The sequence below is a fragment of the Sinohyriopsis cumingii genome, chromosome 1 (assembly GCF_028554795.1).
Source record: "Sinohyriopsis cumingii isolate HCF-2022 chromosome 1, ASM2855479v2, whole genome shotgun sequence".
NCBI classification, from domain to species: Eukaryota; Metazoa; Mollusca; class Bivalvia; order Unionida; family Unionidae; genus Sinohyriopsis; species Sinohyriopsis cumingii.
The window spans coordinates 48,793,148-48,811,773 of NC_142961.1; the positions used below are offsets into that span (position 1 = coordinate 48,793,148).

General features: G+C 35.0%; 1 protein-coding gene across 2 annotated transcripts in view; it reads right to left on the bottom strand.

Annotated features, from left to right (window-relative positions):
* The window catches only part of LOC149806830 (3'-5' exoribonuclease HELZ2-like), a 32,890-nt gene extending 14,500 nt beyond the window's left edge, over positions 1–18,390 (bottom strand). Inside the window, exons 1-12 of one of the 2 annotated variants that reach the window (XM_089958223.1) lie at positions 18,222–18,390; positions 15,952–15,975; positions 14,406–15,356; positions 13,808–13,999; positions 12,120–12,159; positions 11,303–11,403; positions 10,388–10,591; positions 7,772–7,808; positions 7,316–7,440; positions 6,237–6,368; positions 5,196–5,256; positions 564–4,251 (exon numbers count right to left, since the gene is read on the bottom strand). In XM_089958223.1, coding sequence (XP_089814349.1) covers positions 564–4,251; positions 5,196–5,256; positions 6,237–6,368; positions 7,316–7,440; positions 7,772–7,808; positions 10,388–10,591; positions 11,303–11,403; positions 12,120–12,159; positions 13,808–13,999; positions 14,406–15,089 — 5,264 coding nt within the window. In that variant the 5' untranslated portion in view covers positions 15,090–15,356; positions 15,952–15,975; positions 18,222–18,390. The remainder of the gene's footprint in view (positions 1–563; positions 4,252–5,195; positions 5,257–6,236; positions 6,369–7,315; positions 7,441–7,771; positions 7,809–10,387; positions 10,592–11,302; positions 11,404–12,119; positions 12,160–13,807; positions 14,000–14,405; positions 15,357–15,951; positions 15,976–18,221) is intronic. The other variant, XM_089958230.1, reaches the window with a different exon arrangement.
* Between the last annotated feature and the right edge of the window lie 236 nt (positions 18,391–18,626).

The window sequence follows — 18,626 nt, forward strand, 5'->3', positions numbered from 1 at the left end:
TATATATATATATATATATATATATATATATATATATATATATATATATATATAAGTACGTATAATTAAAGGTATGCATAACTTCAGGTTTTCCAGAATTGATATATACCTATTTGAAGAAACCACAAACTAATATTTTCTTTAAAGCAACGAGATATGTTCCACAAAAACTTACTATGACATTCTCCACCATTTGTGCTGTCTGTGGTGCTTTCTACGTGTAATAATTCCCTGAAATTTTTAGAACTGCGAAACTCTTTATCATATTTCAGCCTATTATGCGACATTCATGTTCATTTTCATGAGACAAAATGGAATCATTTTCTTTGTTAGAACATGAAAGAATCAATGGAAACCATATTATACGACATGAGCATTATATGCGATAAAAATAGTTATGAAACTGAGAATAAATATGATACCATGTTTATGATTGGCACCCTTTTAGTAGCCGCAATATATTAACTCCATCAACGTCAGAATATGTATGTAGTAAACAAATCATATTTGGTATTGAACTATCTCTGATGTTTTTGTATTAATATTTGTACATGTTTACGCACCTATCAACATCGGATTTCATAAGTAGTTCCACTGTGCACCTTTCCACTCTCACGTTTTCGGGAAAGGAACTTAACGGATGAATCTGAAAATCGACAGATATCTCATCCGCACGTTTTCTCTTCCGAACATTTGTAATCTGACCATGAGTCACCCTGATGGAACTAGGAGTCAGACTCTCATTTACGGCAGGCTCTGCATGTCTTATACACAGCCAGTCGTGAGAAGTAATGGCATTTTCTTCTTGGCTCTCACTATCCCCGTCTTCATCCGTTTCCTCTGCCAAACCATACGCTTCACGACCGCTGATTTCTATATTACGCTCGAAACAAAATTCAGTTTTTAGTCTAAATTGTCCTTTAACCTCTGAAAATCGTACAGGGAGGTTGTTTATTGTGAAACCTCCTTCATTGTGTAAGGCAGTAGTTGCTGCTTCCATCAAAACAAGGGGAAGCCATCTATCTAGATATTCTTTCTCGTTGTCATATCTTTCCATTGTTGGCTTCGTTGAATATCGAAAAAGCCATTTAACCGGATCGTCTGCATGCTGTAGACAACACTTCACATTTCTGGTGACGTCATAGAGCTGAGGACATGGCACAAGAATTCCTTTTCGTGCAATTGCTGTCATTTGAACCTTCACGACTTGTCCATGTGAAAACGTAGTGCTGAACCTGGAATAGGGCTGTATCATTTTTGAGTCACATGTTTCCGTGCTGACATCTTCTACAGTATCATAGGAGCTGGGCAGAGTATAAAGTCCTGGTGTGATATTCTTCAACGCATCCGAAATCTCATTTGCATTTCCTTTAAATGCTGAATGCAAAGCACGTACCCAGTCTTTCTTTGGCACGTAAACCACATGCTGATTTGGGTCTATCCTTGAGATTTGCCTCTTGACTGATGAGGAGGAACGATAAGTATGATACAGGCGTTTCTGCCATTCAACCGTTACAATCTCTCGATCTGTTTGTGTGTCTTTCGTGAAAATCGGTTTTGAGCTTATGTCCAGTAAGCTGAAAGGCAACTCGCGAAAGCTTCGCTGAACAAACTTTAATGCTGGAGCGCAGAAGTTTACACTCGTTTCTGTAACGTCATCAATGATGCAATAGTAACTTGACGGTTTTTGTTTTAGTTTTTCTGCGATTGCCAAAGATTTGCAATTCTTCTGGTAGGACTTTGCTTTCTGTGCTGTGGTATTTATTCTCAAACACAATTCCTCTACTTCTTTCTGGGTGTAAACTGCTGACTTACCATCGATAACACAGTGAAGCAGTCTGTGGACAATCTGATCAATATATCTTCGGATTGGAGACGTAAAATGTGTATAGGGAAACATTTCTAAGGTGTAATGTTTCCCTTCTTTTGATTTGTTCTTCAATGATCCAGAGCATCTGTAATCAGCATGTTCCTGAATTTGAAACCATTCCTGACGCGCTAAGCATTGTAAGGGATGCAGTTCGTCCGTTCTCATATATTTCAAAGCTTTTGAACTGTATGCACTGGTCAATGTCTCAAAAACGTTTTGCTGCACAGCAATCAAATGCTTTGAATTGAGTTTTTGTGTTGCCCCTAAAGAAACTGTTCTGTAATTTGCAATACGTCTATCCTGAAGGAAAAACAGCAAATCCACAATTCTCTCCTGTCTCTTCAACCATTTTTGCAACTCTTCTTCTGGAGGTGGGTTCTGGCATCGAAGTGGTACCAGGTTGGGAAACTTTTTTAGCAAGATATCAGCAACTGTTTTATTGGCAAGAACCATGAATTCTTCAACGAGATAGTGTGCCTCAAGAGTCTCAGACAATAAATCGTCATCAATTTCTTCATCCCATTCAAAATTCATGTCATACATCGAATTTCCAAGCCTTCGTTTCCTCCTAAATGTAGAGAGCTTAAAAAGAATATCTATATCATCTCGTATACTTTGATCGGACTCTGCGCTATTTCCATTGATGATGTCCTGAACCTCTCGGTAGGTTAGCCTCCTTGAAGAGCTAATGATAGATTTTTCTATCAATGGCGGTTCTACTACTTCTCCGTCCTTTGACATGTAAAAGAACAATGATATGCATAATCTGCATTTTCCAGGTAAAAGGCTGCATAGATTCTGGCTAAACGGTTCGGGTAGCATATGATGTGGACTCTTCACTCCGGAATAAAATGTTGTTGAACGCTGTTGTGCTTCCATATCGACTGGATCCCCTTTCTGAAGAAAAGCCGTTACGTCTGATATATGAACGCCCACTCGAAAGCGACCATCCACTTTCTCTACACTGAGAGCATCATCAAGATCTTTTGAGTTTGGAGGATCGATCGTAAATATTTTTACATTTGTTAAATCTTTTCGTCCTGTTCTCAACGCGTCTGTTGGTTCAGCATTCGCATTTCTGCTCATGACGCTTTCGACACGTTTCACAGTTTGAGAACTGTAAAGTCCAGGAACTTCGTACTGAATGTCTAGCAGATGGACTCCAGAGTCAAGGTCCTCGGCACAGCGTAGGACCTTTATCACAGCTCCTCTTGGATATATGTGTCGCCTTGTCCATCCTATATAAACAACGAGAAACACATAGCTGTTTCGCGCTTCCGGTGAGACGTGAATCAAGTTTTGAAACTCTAGCGTTTCCGACACAGGATTATAGTTATATATTTCAACTTTATATTTCTTTACTTTTGGACATGTACGCAAAATATTTTTGTTTAGTACATGAATTTTTGGCAGTGTCTTACAAAGTGGCCTCATTAAGTGGCTTTCCATATCATCCATCGTACACACATATAGTGGGTGCTTTATGTTTTCTTTTCGATTTCTTTGACTTGTTCTTATGACCTTGCCAAATGTTTTTCCTTCTTGTGTCACTGGTTCGTCCCTGTCGATGATTTCAACCCACACTCTGTCACCGCTGAAGGCCTGTCCTGCTTTTGATCTCCCAAGTATCTCAATTTTTCGTATGTTATCATTTTGATTCATAGGTGTGCAATATGCCACGTGCGAAGACTCAATCTGGAGGATGCATTCTTTGTATCGATTAGGATGCTCTCTACGTTTCCTTAAGACCTCCTCTTCTGAAATTTCGTCTTCATAAAAGTTTTGCTGATGTGATCTATCGTTAAAACTTTTCAAGAAGTCTTCGTCAAGCTTGATGCCGTTTTGAAGCAATGCTACAGTATTCATTGTTTCATCAGCTTTGCTATCGCTTTGTTCACTGAAGAACATTCGACTTCTTTCAAAATAGGACTCTTCCGTTGAATCAATTTCAATTTGGTCCTCAACCTGCAAGTCTTCCCTAGATGAATCAAAGTTTGAATAAATGTTATCAGAACTACAATTGATATGGTCATCTTCAGACTCAGACCAGTGTACAGAGTCATCGTGTTCGATATTCAAAGAGATCGATCGTTGCCGGAGATCACTGCATGTACTTGCTTTAGATGAGTGCCTTTGTCTCCTTCTGCGCCTTGCATTCCTTGATTGAACAGGAGTGCTTATTTCCGAATGTGAGCTTGAAATATCCAATTCATTACCAAGACTCTCTTTGCTAGAACTAGAACTGTCATACATTATTTTTGACCCGTTATTGAATTCTAATGATTCATGTGTGCTAGACTTTGCCAAATCATGTCCTTCTGTTGAAGTAGTCTTTGAGACATTAGTTTCAATAGCTTTTGGTGACTTCTCTCTCCGCTTTGCTGCAAAAATAGAATAGATTGCAAAATTAACCAGAATTGTAATTAAAATCTGGAGTGATGCCGCATATTCTATAAGCACGCTCTTCCAAGTATTCCATCCCCTTTTCGCAACACTCACTCCATAGTCGTTCACTAGTAGTGGATGAAAATTTTAATATACCCACTGACTAGGACGAACTACTTGTGCCTTAATCAAATCCCGAAATGTGATTTCTCTATCTCGAGCAGTCTGGGAAGAGTTGCTACGCATGCGTACAAGTATACAAGAAAGCACATACAGCACAGAATGATATGAAACTGGGGAAATTTTAATTTTCTCAGAAACAAAACAGGCAATAAAAAAAAGTTGTCCTGTGTGCTTCTAGTATGAAAATTCAGTAACTCTGCAACATAGAGGAATTGTAATGTAATATATAGGTCGTCCAGTAATGTAATAGTGTAAATGTATTCATTCATCATATAAAATATTTGCACTATTAAGTATATTGGCTTTTAAATGGACTTAAAAGTGTCTGTCTGTCGGTTCCAGGCTTACAGTCTTATGCCTCTCGAATAAAAAATATCCAGGCGCTTACAAATAAATTGCCACGCAACTCTACGCACGTGACAGCGACTCGTGTAGAACATGGTATGCATCTCAAAATGTAAAGTCGAGTATATGTACCTAACATGAAGGTTTCCTGGTAAGTTTTTAGTGATTTAGAAATTTACATGATTTTTCTAATTCGCTTTAATTTTCAAGATTTCTCCTTCGGTTCATCACCATTGTTACCTTCAGGACAAACTCTAGAAATGTATGTGGGTATGTATTACTTAGAGGCTAAATCTATGTCCATTCAACCTGGATGCTGCACATGTATTCAAATGAAGCACCGAAAAATACCTGCCGAAGGAACAAATATTCAGAATAATTTGTAATGAAAATGCAATTATAAAATACGCACGCCTGTGTCTCTTGGGTCTCCTCAGATGTGTACTTTTTGCATCCTCAGCTCTTTGTTTTTCCTAAGCATTAAAAAAGAATAAAAACAGTAGTATAACCCACAACTTTCAAATTGGCCAGTATAGACACATCTTGAAATTTCGAATAAATGCATATAATGCAATCAACCCAGATGCAATTAAATCAACTCTTTCTTCAAATGATATACTTAATGAATTATGCCGTCAGTGCATGTTTTGACGATATCCTTTTAGCACAAGTCAGATAATATACGTTTGTTTCCTTTTGCTATAATTAAAGATGTTATGTACCGTATGTAAGTTTTCTCGTGCGTAGGATGTACTTTCAGTGTTGATTACAACTCAGCTGACGTCTTTTAAGTATATAAAGAAAGTCATCTGACCTTTCAGAAATGTTCGGTCGCTGTCAATTGCGTCTTCATCTTGAGAGCACGTGTTGTTGAACTTACCATATGCAAGCAATTAATAATAAAACCTAGATATAACGTATTACAACAAATTTGAAATGATACAGACATACTTAATGGTACAATTATTTCTTATGCTAATACTATCTGCAAAATGTAATCAAAGCTTATTAACACATGTAGCATGTCAACAAATATATTTTATTGTACACCACAGTGCGGGCATATGCAGCTTCCTCCAAGCCGCGAGCCGAATAGCGATTTTTAAATGTACCCGTGTGACGTAAACCTATATTGATAAAATCAGATAGTAGGTCTAGGCTGCACGTGCCCGCCATAGTGCAAATTTGAGAAATCCCATAACATCTATAAAGTATTTACAATATTGTTCGAATAATTACGAATAAACAAAATACATGTCAAGTATTACTCTTAACATCATGGCATCTTAGAAAATTACCTTTATGAAACTTTAAATAATTTATTAATCCAAGTTATATTTTTAAATTACATTTATTTTTATCTACTTAACTAGTGTTTACTATTGTAATAACATATACATTGCTACAACAAAAATCGTAATTTAAAGTTGGTTATACATTTAAATTTTTGTACCTGTACGTCTTGGCCAACATTCGTACCAATCAACCATTCAGACGAATCATTCTCCTTATTTTCCTCTTGTTGATCAAGTTTGTTTTGCAAGTCACTTATGAGATCTTGTACTTTATGTCTGTCTTCTGTAGACTGGAAGAAAATATATATAAAAAAATATGCGCTTTCAATGGTGTCGTTTGATTTGAGTGGGAACATTTGTTTCAAGTTCAAATTTGGCATTACTGCAGTACGCTGGTGTACGAGTTGAGACATGATATCACATCAACAGTAGAATGCAGAACTTTTAAAACTTTCCATCTTGTAAATATTGAGATGTATTCTACTCTTGTTTTTGCAAATACATCCCCGTGTACGCCATATTGTTTGCTACCGTACACAAATAAGTGAACATCCCAATCTGGTTCAGCTTTCGTTTCCTAACTACGCCTTTTATTCCCTGATTCCAGGAACATGCAGTGAAAGTAATGGACATTTATTTTACTATTTTACTTTAGTAAAATGAAATTATCATGATTAACTTAATAATGCGTGCTTGGCAGGTGCGACACGCAGAGCATGTTTGTAACCTTTAGTATCTACTTTTAATTCCCTCCTATTTTACGAACAACTTCTTCATGTTATGTGAGTTATTATCATAAAATTGTAGTTATCTATCACTACAGAGGATGTTTACTAAGGTGTGTTCATTTTGAGATACTACATGCAACACGAAACGTCTTAACATTATGGCATTATATATATATATATATATATATATATATATATATATATATATATATATATATATATATATATATATATTACTGACGAAAACACATCTACATAATAAGAGAAAAACGCAGGTCGTCAAAAAGTACTAGAATTTGATTTTTTTTTTAAATTCTTACAATATTCAAACTTATTTGGCATTCTATAGTATAATTTGTATCGACTGCGACTGTACAGGTTTGAGGATCTTTTGTTAGGATATAGCTTAGGAAATTAATTTCTTTAACAAACACAATCAGCTCAAGGTCTCTTGAACTAAATAATATGTTCTTTCGCAAGAATGATAGACATAAATAAACAATTCTCACTTTGCAACAGCCCAAAGCACTTTCCGCTTTTTTCAGCGCAGTATCGTATTTCTTCATTTCCTTCAAGGACAAGGTCCACAGGTGTAGAGCAGAGAAGCAATCATAGTCACTTAGTTCCTCCAGAACTAAAATACAATATACAAAGGTAATGTATTTGTAGATGATAGTTATGTTTTAAAAATTTTATTAGAAAGTGTACCAATGCAACAATACAATCAAAATGGACATACAAAGCATATATATATATATATATATATATATATATATATATATATATATATATATATATATATATATATATATATATATATATAGTAAATGTATTCTTGTTTATACGCTATTCGGGATACATACATATACCCTAAAAGGTATAACTTGTTAATTAGGACTTGCACTATTCTATCGTCTATCCACACAGACAGACATGCATACTTTCATGTATATATAAGTACATACCGACTTTGCAATTCGTAATAGCAGCTTGGAAATCCCTCTGAAAAATGACATGGAATTCAATTATATTTATGTAACAATTTCAGCAATATCTTGGACCTGTTGACTAGTCATAAACACATGTTAGACGAATTAATCATCCAATGTACGTTAATCAATACACTTAAATTTATATTGCTTGTAATTAGCAAATATCTACATCCATATGCTAGTCTATTAATATTGTCTACAATATGTTACTTTTCATTCACATCATATTATACTATCAATTCTGTATTTACATTAATATCTAATCACAAAACAAATCAAGTTTGTCATAAATTCTTAAGAATTCAAATTCGATAATTCCCAGAATCTTGTATTAAAGAATATATATGTCAGCGTGATATTAAGTTTGTTAATTAATTAGTTTGCCCATTTTCCATGTAAATTTATTAATAAATGAGATCAAAGACACATCAAACTGTACATCAATTGCAGATTATTTGAAGAGGGTGGGTAGTCTTTCTCTTTTATGAAGCTTTTATTAAATAAAGTTTTGATATTCGTCCCTATAATATCATAAGGAAATTACATATAATTTTGATTATAGGACATGTAATTATGTATAATGCTGTTAACTAATGGGTACATACATCTGCGGTAACATACTATCTACCACTGGGTGCAAGCAGTCAACGTGGTCCACTATTTACTACTGAGTACATGCAGCTGACATGTTATACTATTTACTATTGAGTACATACATCTGACATGATGTACTATTAACTACTGAGTACATACATCTGACATGGTACAGTATTTACTATTGAGTACATGCATCTGACATGATATACTATTAACTACTGAGTACATGCATCTGATATGATATACTATTAACTACTGAGTACATACATCTTACATGATAAAGTATTTACTATTGAGTACATACGTCTGACATGGTATAGCATTTACTATTGAGTACATGCATCTGACATCATATACTATTTACTACTGAGTACATACATCTGATATCATATACTATTTACTACTGAATACATACATCTTAGATGATAAAGTATTTACTATTGAGTACATACGTCTGACATGGTATAGCATTTACTATTGAGTACATGCATCTGACATCATATACTATTTACTACTGAGCACATACATCTGACATGGTATAATATTACTACTGAGCACATACATCTGACATGGTATAATATTACTACTGAGTACATACATCTGACATGGTATAGTATTTACCTCTGAGTAGATACATCTGATAAGATATAGTATTTACTAATGAGTATATACATCTGACATGGTATACTATTTACTACTAAGTACATACATCTGGCGTGGTATAGTATTTAATACTGAGTACAAACATCTGACTTGGTTAAATATGTATTACGTATTACACACATCTGACGTAGTATACTATATACTATTGAGTACATACATCTGACATGGTGTACTATTAACTACTGAGTATATACATATGACATGATATACTATTTACTACTGAGTTCATACATCTGGCATGAGACAGTGTTTACTACTGGGTACATACATCTGACATGGTATAGTATTTACTACTGGGTACATACGTCTGGCATGAGACAGTATTTACTACTGGGTACATAGATCCGACATGGTATAGTATTTACTACTGAGTACATACGTCTGGCATGAGACAGTATTTGCTACTGGGTACATACATCTGACATGATATACTATTTACTACTGAGTACATACATCTAACATGGTATACTATTTACTACTGAGTACATACATCTGATATGGTATAATATGTTCTACTGAGTACATACATCTGACATCATATACTATTTACTACTGAGTACATACATCTGATATGGTATAATATTTACTACTAAGTACATACATCTGGCGTGGTATAGTATTTAATACTGAGTACAAACATCTGACGTGGTTAAATGTGTATTTCTTATTACACACATCTGACGTAGTGTACTATTTACTTCTGAGTACATACATCTGACATGGTATAATATTTACTACTGAATAAATAAATCTGACGTGTCATATTATTTACAACCGAGTACATACAGTAGATGCATCATAACCCACAAGGGTGCCCCGAGTGGCCGGGTGGGCTAAAGCGCTCTCCGTTACGGATCACTGCCATCTCACCTCTGTCTGCGTGGGTTCGAGTCTCAGCCAATGTGGGTATGTGAGAAAGCTTGTCAGTAGCTTCTCGTGGGTCGATTGTTCTTTCCGGGGTTTTCCCGGGTTCTTCCTCCACCATTAAATTTACCGCCATGTATAGCCTATCGTGTGCTGTGTACGCATATGCATGATTTCATGCCGTGATACAAACTAATATGATACGTTTATACGTATATGCATGATTTCATGCCGTGATACAAACTAATATGACACGTTATGCGTTTGAGAGCATAATTATACATATCTGCGGCAGGCAATTTTACATATAATTATAGCTATATAACTGTGCATTGAACTTTACTGATATAACAAACTCCAAGTCAATCTCATCTATCTCTTCCCTGGGGTATTAAAAGAGTTACCCATAGTAACTGATACATATTTAATAATTTTAATGTAGCATTAAACGAAATATCGTCTTACCATTTCATACGTACACACGGCCATGCGAAGGGCCGATCTTTTCATACCGACACTGATACAATCTCTACTCCAGAGCGGATTGCGACCAGAAAATTGGTAGTATCTGAATAGATCACTGGAAACAGCCAAGCATCTTTCCCAAATCTTTTTGTTCTCAAGATTCTCCGAAATAGTTTCGAGTTCTTGTAGAAGCAGTTCCAGCTCCTGACAATGAAATACACCAAAATAATGCTCGTTAAAATCATCATTTATTTAGCAGTAAAACTATTCATTCTTCTACAACTTTTCAAACGTCATTGAAATGAAACCTATTCACCGTAATTTAAGAATTTAAGTTATCAAGAAAATTCAATTGCGATTAGAGTATCCACACATGGGACATCGCACAACGCGTCGTCATATCAAAGTCTACTATTCGTTCTGATTTTGGTTTCATGTAAGCTGAATAGACTCAGATCTGCCAGAGCATTGTGCTAAAATAGATCGGGTCTACGGTGTTGGAAAAAATGTGCAACTCACACAAATAAGAACAATGTGAATCCTTGAAAGTGTGAACAAATGTTAAGGTCTCATCATCGTTACATGTTGTTATACTCTGCCAAACAATCAATTTGTTGAATTTCACGAGAGCAGAGGAAGCTTAGCAGGTAAAGAGACGGGCTCATATGTTAGATGATTTTAAACATTTAATTTTATGTAACATCTCAGTCCAAATTAAAAATGATGGGAAGAAATTAAAGTAGGATAATTACTTGAAGTCCATTAATTTTATAGAAAATGTTGCGAAAATAATGCAAATATATTTTGGAAGCTGCTTATTCTCAGATTAGCCATATTAGTGCACGATTGAAATGGTTTGTCAGAATTAGGAAAATCCTCAAAACAGTATAAAATAAGATGCATATCTCTACTTACTCGTTCACGGAAAGGTATATACATTCCAAACATTAAAGCCCACAATCCGGCGGCTTTAAAGATGTGACCATTTATCTCCCAGTCTGTCTGATATTCCACACCTGATCATGTAAGTAAAATATAATTTTTGTATCTGTCATATTTCACAAACATTAAAACTTTTTTTAAATCTACATGTCAACCAAAAGCGTAAGACATAAAAGTCAAGATATTATACCAAGAATATATTCCAAAGTGTATTTTGATTTTAAAAGTCTAAATGAATTATGTATGGTGAATTCAAGTAACATAACGATATATTTTCCAATATACTCAAGAGCTCGCAAAATTATGCATAAACTAGTAATATTATAATTCTATTTAGCGAAATAGTCACGGTCAGAGTACTTTAAATCGATATAAAGTTAACGGAAAGCCGTTAATGTCGTTAGAGTTATACAGTGATATTACCGTATATACAGACATATAAGTCCGATCCAACTTCAAACAACATACATCAATATGTCTTTGCATAATGCATCGGCTGAACAGACTCGCTGTTGTTTGTAATACTGATGAGTCCAAACAAGCAGCATAGACCCGGATCTTCGGGAGGATATTGGGACGGCAGATCTGTGTCTATACTGTTTGCAGTGAGTTCTGACTTATCAGCAAATATATACCGTATCATCTAAATTACGTCCCTGACTTTTCGACAATTTAATAACGAAAGAGTTTTTAACATACAAAATTCCTTTAAACTTTGTAATAATTGTTTGCTCTTATTTTCTGTTGCAAAGCATACCTATGTAATAAACTACTGTAAATAGCAACGTACCTCGATAAAAACTTCTTACTGCAGCACCTATTCTCCCAAGCTGAAAATAATTTCATAATGAGTTGAAAAATGGTCCAATAAAGCAAGTACTTTCGTTATGTCTGAAGATTGGTGCATGTTAATACGAACTCAAGAGAAATCGCTTTATTTCTTAAATATTATTAATTTACACATATTAGGGAACGTATTTCTTCTTCTATCCTATTGTTGCCAGGGAGGGTGAAAGATAGGAACGATTTAGCATCCCACTTGACTGGCACAGCTCGAAAATATTCCGTAAGACGCATTGTTGCTAGTGGTTTCATTTAACGGGTATTATAAGGCGATACTCTCTTAAATGAGATCGAAATTTTGAACACCAGTAAGACAAAAGTGCACCATTTTTTTATTCTGACTCATCTTTCATTTCAGTTTCCCAAAGAGTTCCATATTCTCTATCATTAAATACGTTAAATAGTGTCCCAATGTCATCCGCTTTATTTACCACACAATAGCAGTGTTAGAATGATTTAGTCCCTGGTAAGCTGAAGTCAAAATCTTAGCCTGCGGCCGGAGATGAATATGAAAGATTGGTCTCATATGCATTCCCCAGACTTCCGGGACTTCTTGTACGTAATAAAATAAAAGGAGGTACTGTATTATACTGATACATAGATTACGAAAATATAATAGCGGTGCTTCAAAAGACGCAACCGTCGTGCAGGAAAATACGTTGTTGCGAAAGTATCTTATTTATTTAATGTATGGATCATTTATCTTAATTCTGCAACATCTGAACATAAAAAAATAATCTGAACAGAAGAAAATAATATTTAAACATACCTATAAACAAAATAAGTGTATACGGTGAAGACGCTGGTTTATTTTTAACTTCACATTAATATAGGAATGCACATAACAAGCGAAAACATATTTCGAGACAAACAGCATTAATCAATCGCCGCAAGTTTAAAAATTTTCTAAAAGACCTGTTGATAATATATAATTTCAGTAAATATAGAAAGCACATCGCTTTTACAATTTTTCAGTCATATTGCTACGGTGTCTGCATTTTTTAGTTTATAGTGACGTCTAGCACTGTGGCATCATGACGCAGACATGTAGCATCATGACGCAGACATTTAGCATGATGTCCCACCCAGTCACATTATCCTGACACCAGGCCGACCAGTCCTAATACTAACCTCTTAATGCTGAGCGCCAAGCGAGGCAGCTGTTAGTACCATTTTTTTCAAGTCTTTAGTATGACTTAGCCAGTAATGGAACCCACGACATCCCGCATCCAAGGCGCACGCTCTAACCACTAGGCCACCAAGGCGGTTGGAGTTCCCTGGATGAATCGCCTTTGCTATGCGAAAACAATCGGTGTATACGTATACCTGTCTTGCTTGAATATAACATTTGCTGACAGATAACAAAGTTCTATTTGCAGAAAATGTACAGCTAATAATCTCATGAAAAGCAGCATCGGGTATTGGTTAGTTTGATCTGACCCCTCCCAACCGCCACAGAACAGAAAAAGATATAAAAATGTAATAATGCTTCTTGCAGTTTTTATTGCCTTAAGTTATAAAGAGAACAATTAAGGTACACCGGCTCATTATTCCCAATGGTACTGAAAAGGTGCTGAACATGTTATACTATTGTAGATTTTTGTTCAAAACAAGGTGAGACTGTTTAATACTTACGCAAACAAATAGATCAGAGCATGTGTCATACCCCTCTGCTACGACGTTATCTTCTACATTGCCAGCCATATTTTCTAGGGCATTGTAAGCACTAGTTACAAGCTCCCCTGCAAGATCCCTGTTTCCACTTGAAAGATGTTGTCTACCTGTCTCTAAAAGCTCGTAGATTTGTTTTTCATCACTTGTCACCTTCTATATAGAAAATGCAAACGATTGTCTCACGTAAGAAATTGGTTTCATGTTATTTACGGAAGTATCATCATGGGATGTTCTTACTGTGCATTTTGCACTTGCTACATAAACGAAAGGTAAGAGAACAAACTTTCAAAATAATATTGGTACTGGATGAGAATAAGTTATGCATATACATGAGAAATATGATTACTTTATATAACGGAATGCAATGCGTAAATAGGTGTATCAGACTGTATCTATAGTTAGTATATAATAATAGAATATATGTTTGTTGACAGGTTAATAATAGACTTGTTCTGAAAATTACTTCAGAGTTGTTTTAATTCTTCCTTAATTTCGAAATCACGTACGAGATTCTGAGCATTAACATATTTCTTTTAATTTCTACATGTAAGACGTTTACCGTGCTCTTTTTACAGACAGCTGCCTGATTTTCCATTACTTGGACATTTGTTAATGAAGAAGCTGAGTTTCTTGGTTGTCCTTCTAAGCCACCGCATGCGACCATGACGTTGCTGGATTCTGAATCAGTATCATTCAACTGGTCAGTGTCCGAGTTTTTTGCTTTCGGTTGGTGAGTATTATTATCAACAGATATCTTCTTCTCATCTTCTTTGCTAACACCTTCTGCTAGGAAACCTTGCTCTTCTAAAGTTTTGGATTCACCATTTGTCCCAAAGGAATCGCCAGAAATCTTCGTTAAATGAACAGTGTCTTCGAATCTTCGTTGCGGTTTTGGTACACCATCGTCTATATGTGTTTTGTTTACTTCCTGATTTTTTTCTGTTGGGCAGCTGTGGTCATATAATGTGAGTTGTTGATGCAAGGTGATGTGCTCTAAATCATTCCCAGCCACTTCACAGACCTGGATATCATCCATTATAGAAGATGATGATGCTGGTAAAGGAGAGCCGAATACAGAGGAAGCAATGTCGTAAGATGACGGCGAGCTCACCTGGCCCAATGCAGGCTGATCTCTCTTTACAACAACACTGATGTCTGAGTTACACCCTATACTCTGTAGCTTAGATTGAGTGTTTTCAGCCTTTTCTCCTTGAGTTTCTTCAGGATCCTGCTTGACATCCATTATGTGGATAATGACACAAATTGTTTTCAATTCATCTGGTTGTGAATTCTGAGATATTTTTAAACTTCCTGCAGACCTTTAAATTTTCGTTTTAGCCTTTATTTTCCTTCTTCGAATGATATCTCACATACTAAAAGCTAAGATCTCCTATTTCAAATGGAACATCTTGCTACTGACGCATTTTACAGTTTGTCTTCGTTTCACACATTCCTTGGATTATGCAGTATACAAAAATGGGGGACGATCCATATCATCATATTACTTTGTCTGTTTTATGGAAAGGAAAAAAGGATGTAAAATGTTTTATTTTAAATTTATTATCTGTACCCACAAAGGTTACCGTAGTTATAGACTGGACATAAGTTTGCGACTCTTACACAAGGAAAGAACGAAAATAAGAAATAACGAAATTGATATATGCATAATATATCAAATGCAGGTGATGTTAAGTAAAGAACAGCATGTATATAAATTTGTTGAAGTCAAACTTGGCTGCATAACAAACATTAATGCATAAACATAAAGCGTCTTGTGTAATTATGTACATACATTTAACCGACTTTTGTGTTGTTCAAACTTTGCTCAGATTAGTGGATTTCGAGTGCAACATTAATAGCTGGGTTATAATAGGAATCATACAGACTATAACAGGCAACAATCTACTATACATATAAGTACATTAATATGGCATTTCCTTTTAATGGCATTAATTATATTCATCATAAAAGTGTATTATTTATATCACAGTTTAGTGAGAAATATAGAGCTCTTTTTATTTTAATAGAGAACTCTGAACAGTGTACATGAAAAGAAAGCTTGTTACAAACTTGGATATTTGACACAAGGAAGAGACTTATCTTACTTTCGACTATTTTGAGACAATCATCTGAAACAAAAAGCAACAATTGAAACTATAATAGTTTCGTATTGATCATTACAGAATACTGAATGCAAATAAAATTGCAAATCTCATATTCCAGGGTATCATCAACACAAATACACACTCATAAACACATACATTGATGTACTAAGTGAAACTCTTATCATTAACAATGTATTTGATAACGGTTAAGTGTGTTATTTATATTTAAAAATTGATTATCCAAAATTATAGCATGGCCGGTATCGGACACAGCTTAAAGACAAAATTCAGTCACGCGAAACATGAATATTGGTATGGATTAAATAACATTAAACCAGTACAGACAAGCGGTGGCTCGTAACGAAACTGATGTGTTCTTTCGGAAGATATCGTTAACTGAAGCGAAGAACAAACTTTGAATGTAGCATATGCACACATTTCATGTAGTGCGTCTTCTTATAAAAGTGGAATGACTTTCAAGAAGAAACAATTTCGATTTATTTTCCGTTTGAGTTGCCAGAAGAAACCTGTTCTTAATTTCAATTTAAACATCGCATTTGTACTGATATATTTAGTTTTCTTCCATGTATTTATTTGTATATGTATTTATTTATTTATCTCTACATACATGTTAGACTATAAAAGAACGTGCTACATGTAGGTATAAATCCTATGTTTAGCCATTGTTCTCAATCTAACACCCAATCGTGTATTATTAGCTTACAGCAAACCGAATCTATGAGTTATGCAAGCCATCTTCTATAACAGCAGAGAGGGTGGCATATAAATTAGATACAATTGGACCGAACTACATTCAATACCTCTATCTCTCTCTCTCTCTCTCTCTCTCTCACTCTCTCTCTATCTCTCGTGGTGCTTGTGATTCGAAGAAATCGCTGAATGATGTATGTGGTTGTCATGAACACGACACGTTCAGAAATACTGGATCTATTGACGAACCCTATTTTTTGTTATTTGCTTGACATATTTACACTTCAGGAACTGGGTTTTGTTACGTGTAGGTATAAATCCTATGTTTAGCCATTGTGCTCAATCTAACACCCAATCGTGTATTATTAGCTTACAGCAAAACGAATATATGAGTTATGCAAGCAATCTTCTATAGGTAACATATGAGTACCACGTGACCGTACTATTAAGCCGTAAGCAATAACGGCACATATCATGGGCAAAATTTTGTTTGTTTGTCTGATTTTTTAAATATACGTCTGAGATTCTCTCTCTTGCTTATTTATTATAGTAGTTGCTAAGTGGCTGCGAGACAATACAGTAACATTGATTTAGGGTAGTTATGGCGTGAAAATTTGAGCCCGTTTTTACCTTATTTTAGACGGGGTCCAGCACAGGCTGATAATTTTACCCTATAACGTATAACCTGTTATTTTTATAGAAATAATCTATTTGTATGATATAAACAGTTTGTGGTTAATTTTGTCTTTCTCGCTCTAATTAAAAAGGTGAAAAAGAATATCATTGTGCGAAATACGTTACACCTCCTTGGTAATCTAGAATAAGTAATTAATGAGGAAATGTATGTTCTTAAAAACGCAAATCACAACGCTAACAACAGAAACAAATGCTAGAAACAGCGGTATATTCTTTCTGGCGACCAGATATGTGTGTTGTTTTCTGTATTGTGAAAATTAAATTTTTGCGTTTTGATAAATTTCAGGCTTGTGGTTAAATATTGGTTTGTCTGATTTATTTTCAGACGATTTTATGATCTTTTATTTCTTTTCCACTATTCTTACCGACATATTAAAATTAGATTGAACATATTCCAGGATCTTCTTTATTCAACTTGTAAGCACAGGGCATGGTGAGGGCTTTGTTAATATGCCCGCTATTAATTCCGTCGGAGAAGGAAAACAAGTTACTGTCATATTGATTGGCGTTTGTTTATTGACTTTGATGAATACACAGACCCGTATGATTGATTGATAGGCTAGTTGGTTATATTAATGCCACCATAAGGAATAATAGATTTACTTATGCGAAATTAACTTTGGAAAATTTTAGCAATTATTCAAACAAAATGTATGATGTACAAAAAGGACAAAAAGTTAGGCAGACATACAGACGTTTCAATTTAAGAATTCTTTATATTGTAACAAAGCAATGTTTTACAAATGCTACATGTGCAACCTTGGATGTTTCACTTTCACCTCATTCAAATGGCCCACTGAACAAGGTAAGTTTTTCATGTGTTTACGAGAGAGAGAGAGAGAGAGAGAGAGTTTTGATCTTACCTAATTTGAATTCATTGTCCTTCTCATAAACAGGTAGACACTAGCATACGAGCAATTAAATTTTTTACAGATACAATCTTTCACATATTTCCTCTCATCAATCGAATGTTTATTGTTTTCTACCCGAAAACTTACATTCTGTTTCTGCTCTAGATTTAAAACTTGCAATGATCCCGGTATTTGTACTTGTGCAAATTCTTCCGTTTACTGTTTCAAGGCCGACAATATATTACTTATCGGATGTTCCCATAAGTTATTCTTAGTGCTGATGTTATTTTTAATTTTAGAATCGGGGTTCCTTCGTTCTCAGAAAACACAACGACATTTAAATGGAAATCGAAAGTAACTTGTTGACAAAGCAATTGATCCCTTTTGTCCACAGTTTCTTCTTTCCAGGGATCGAGG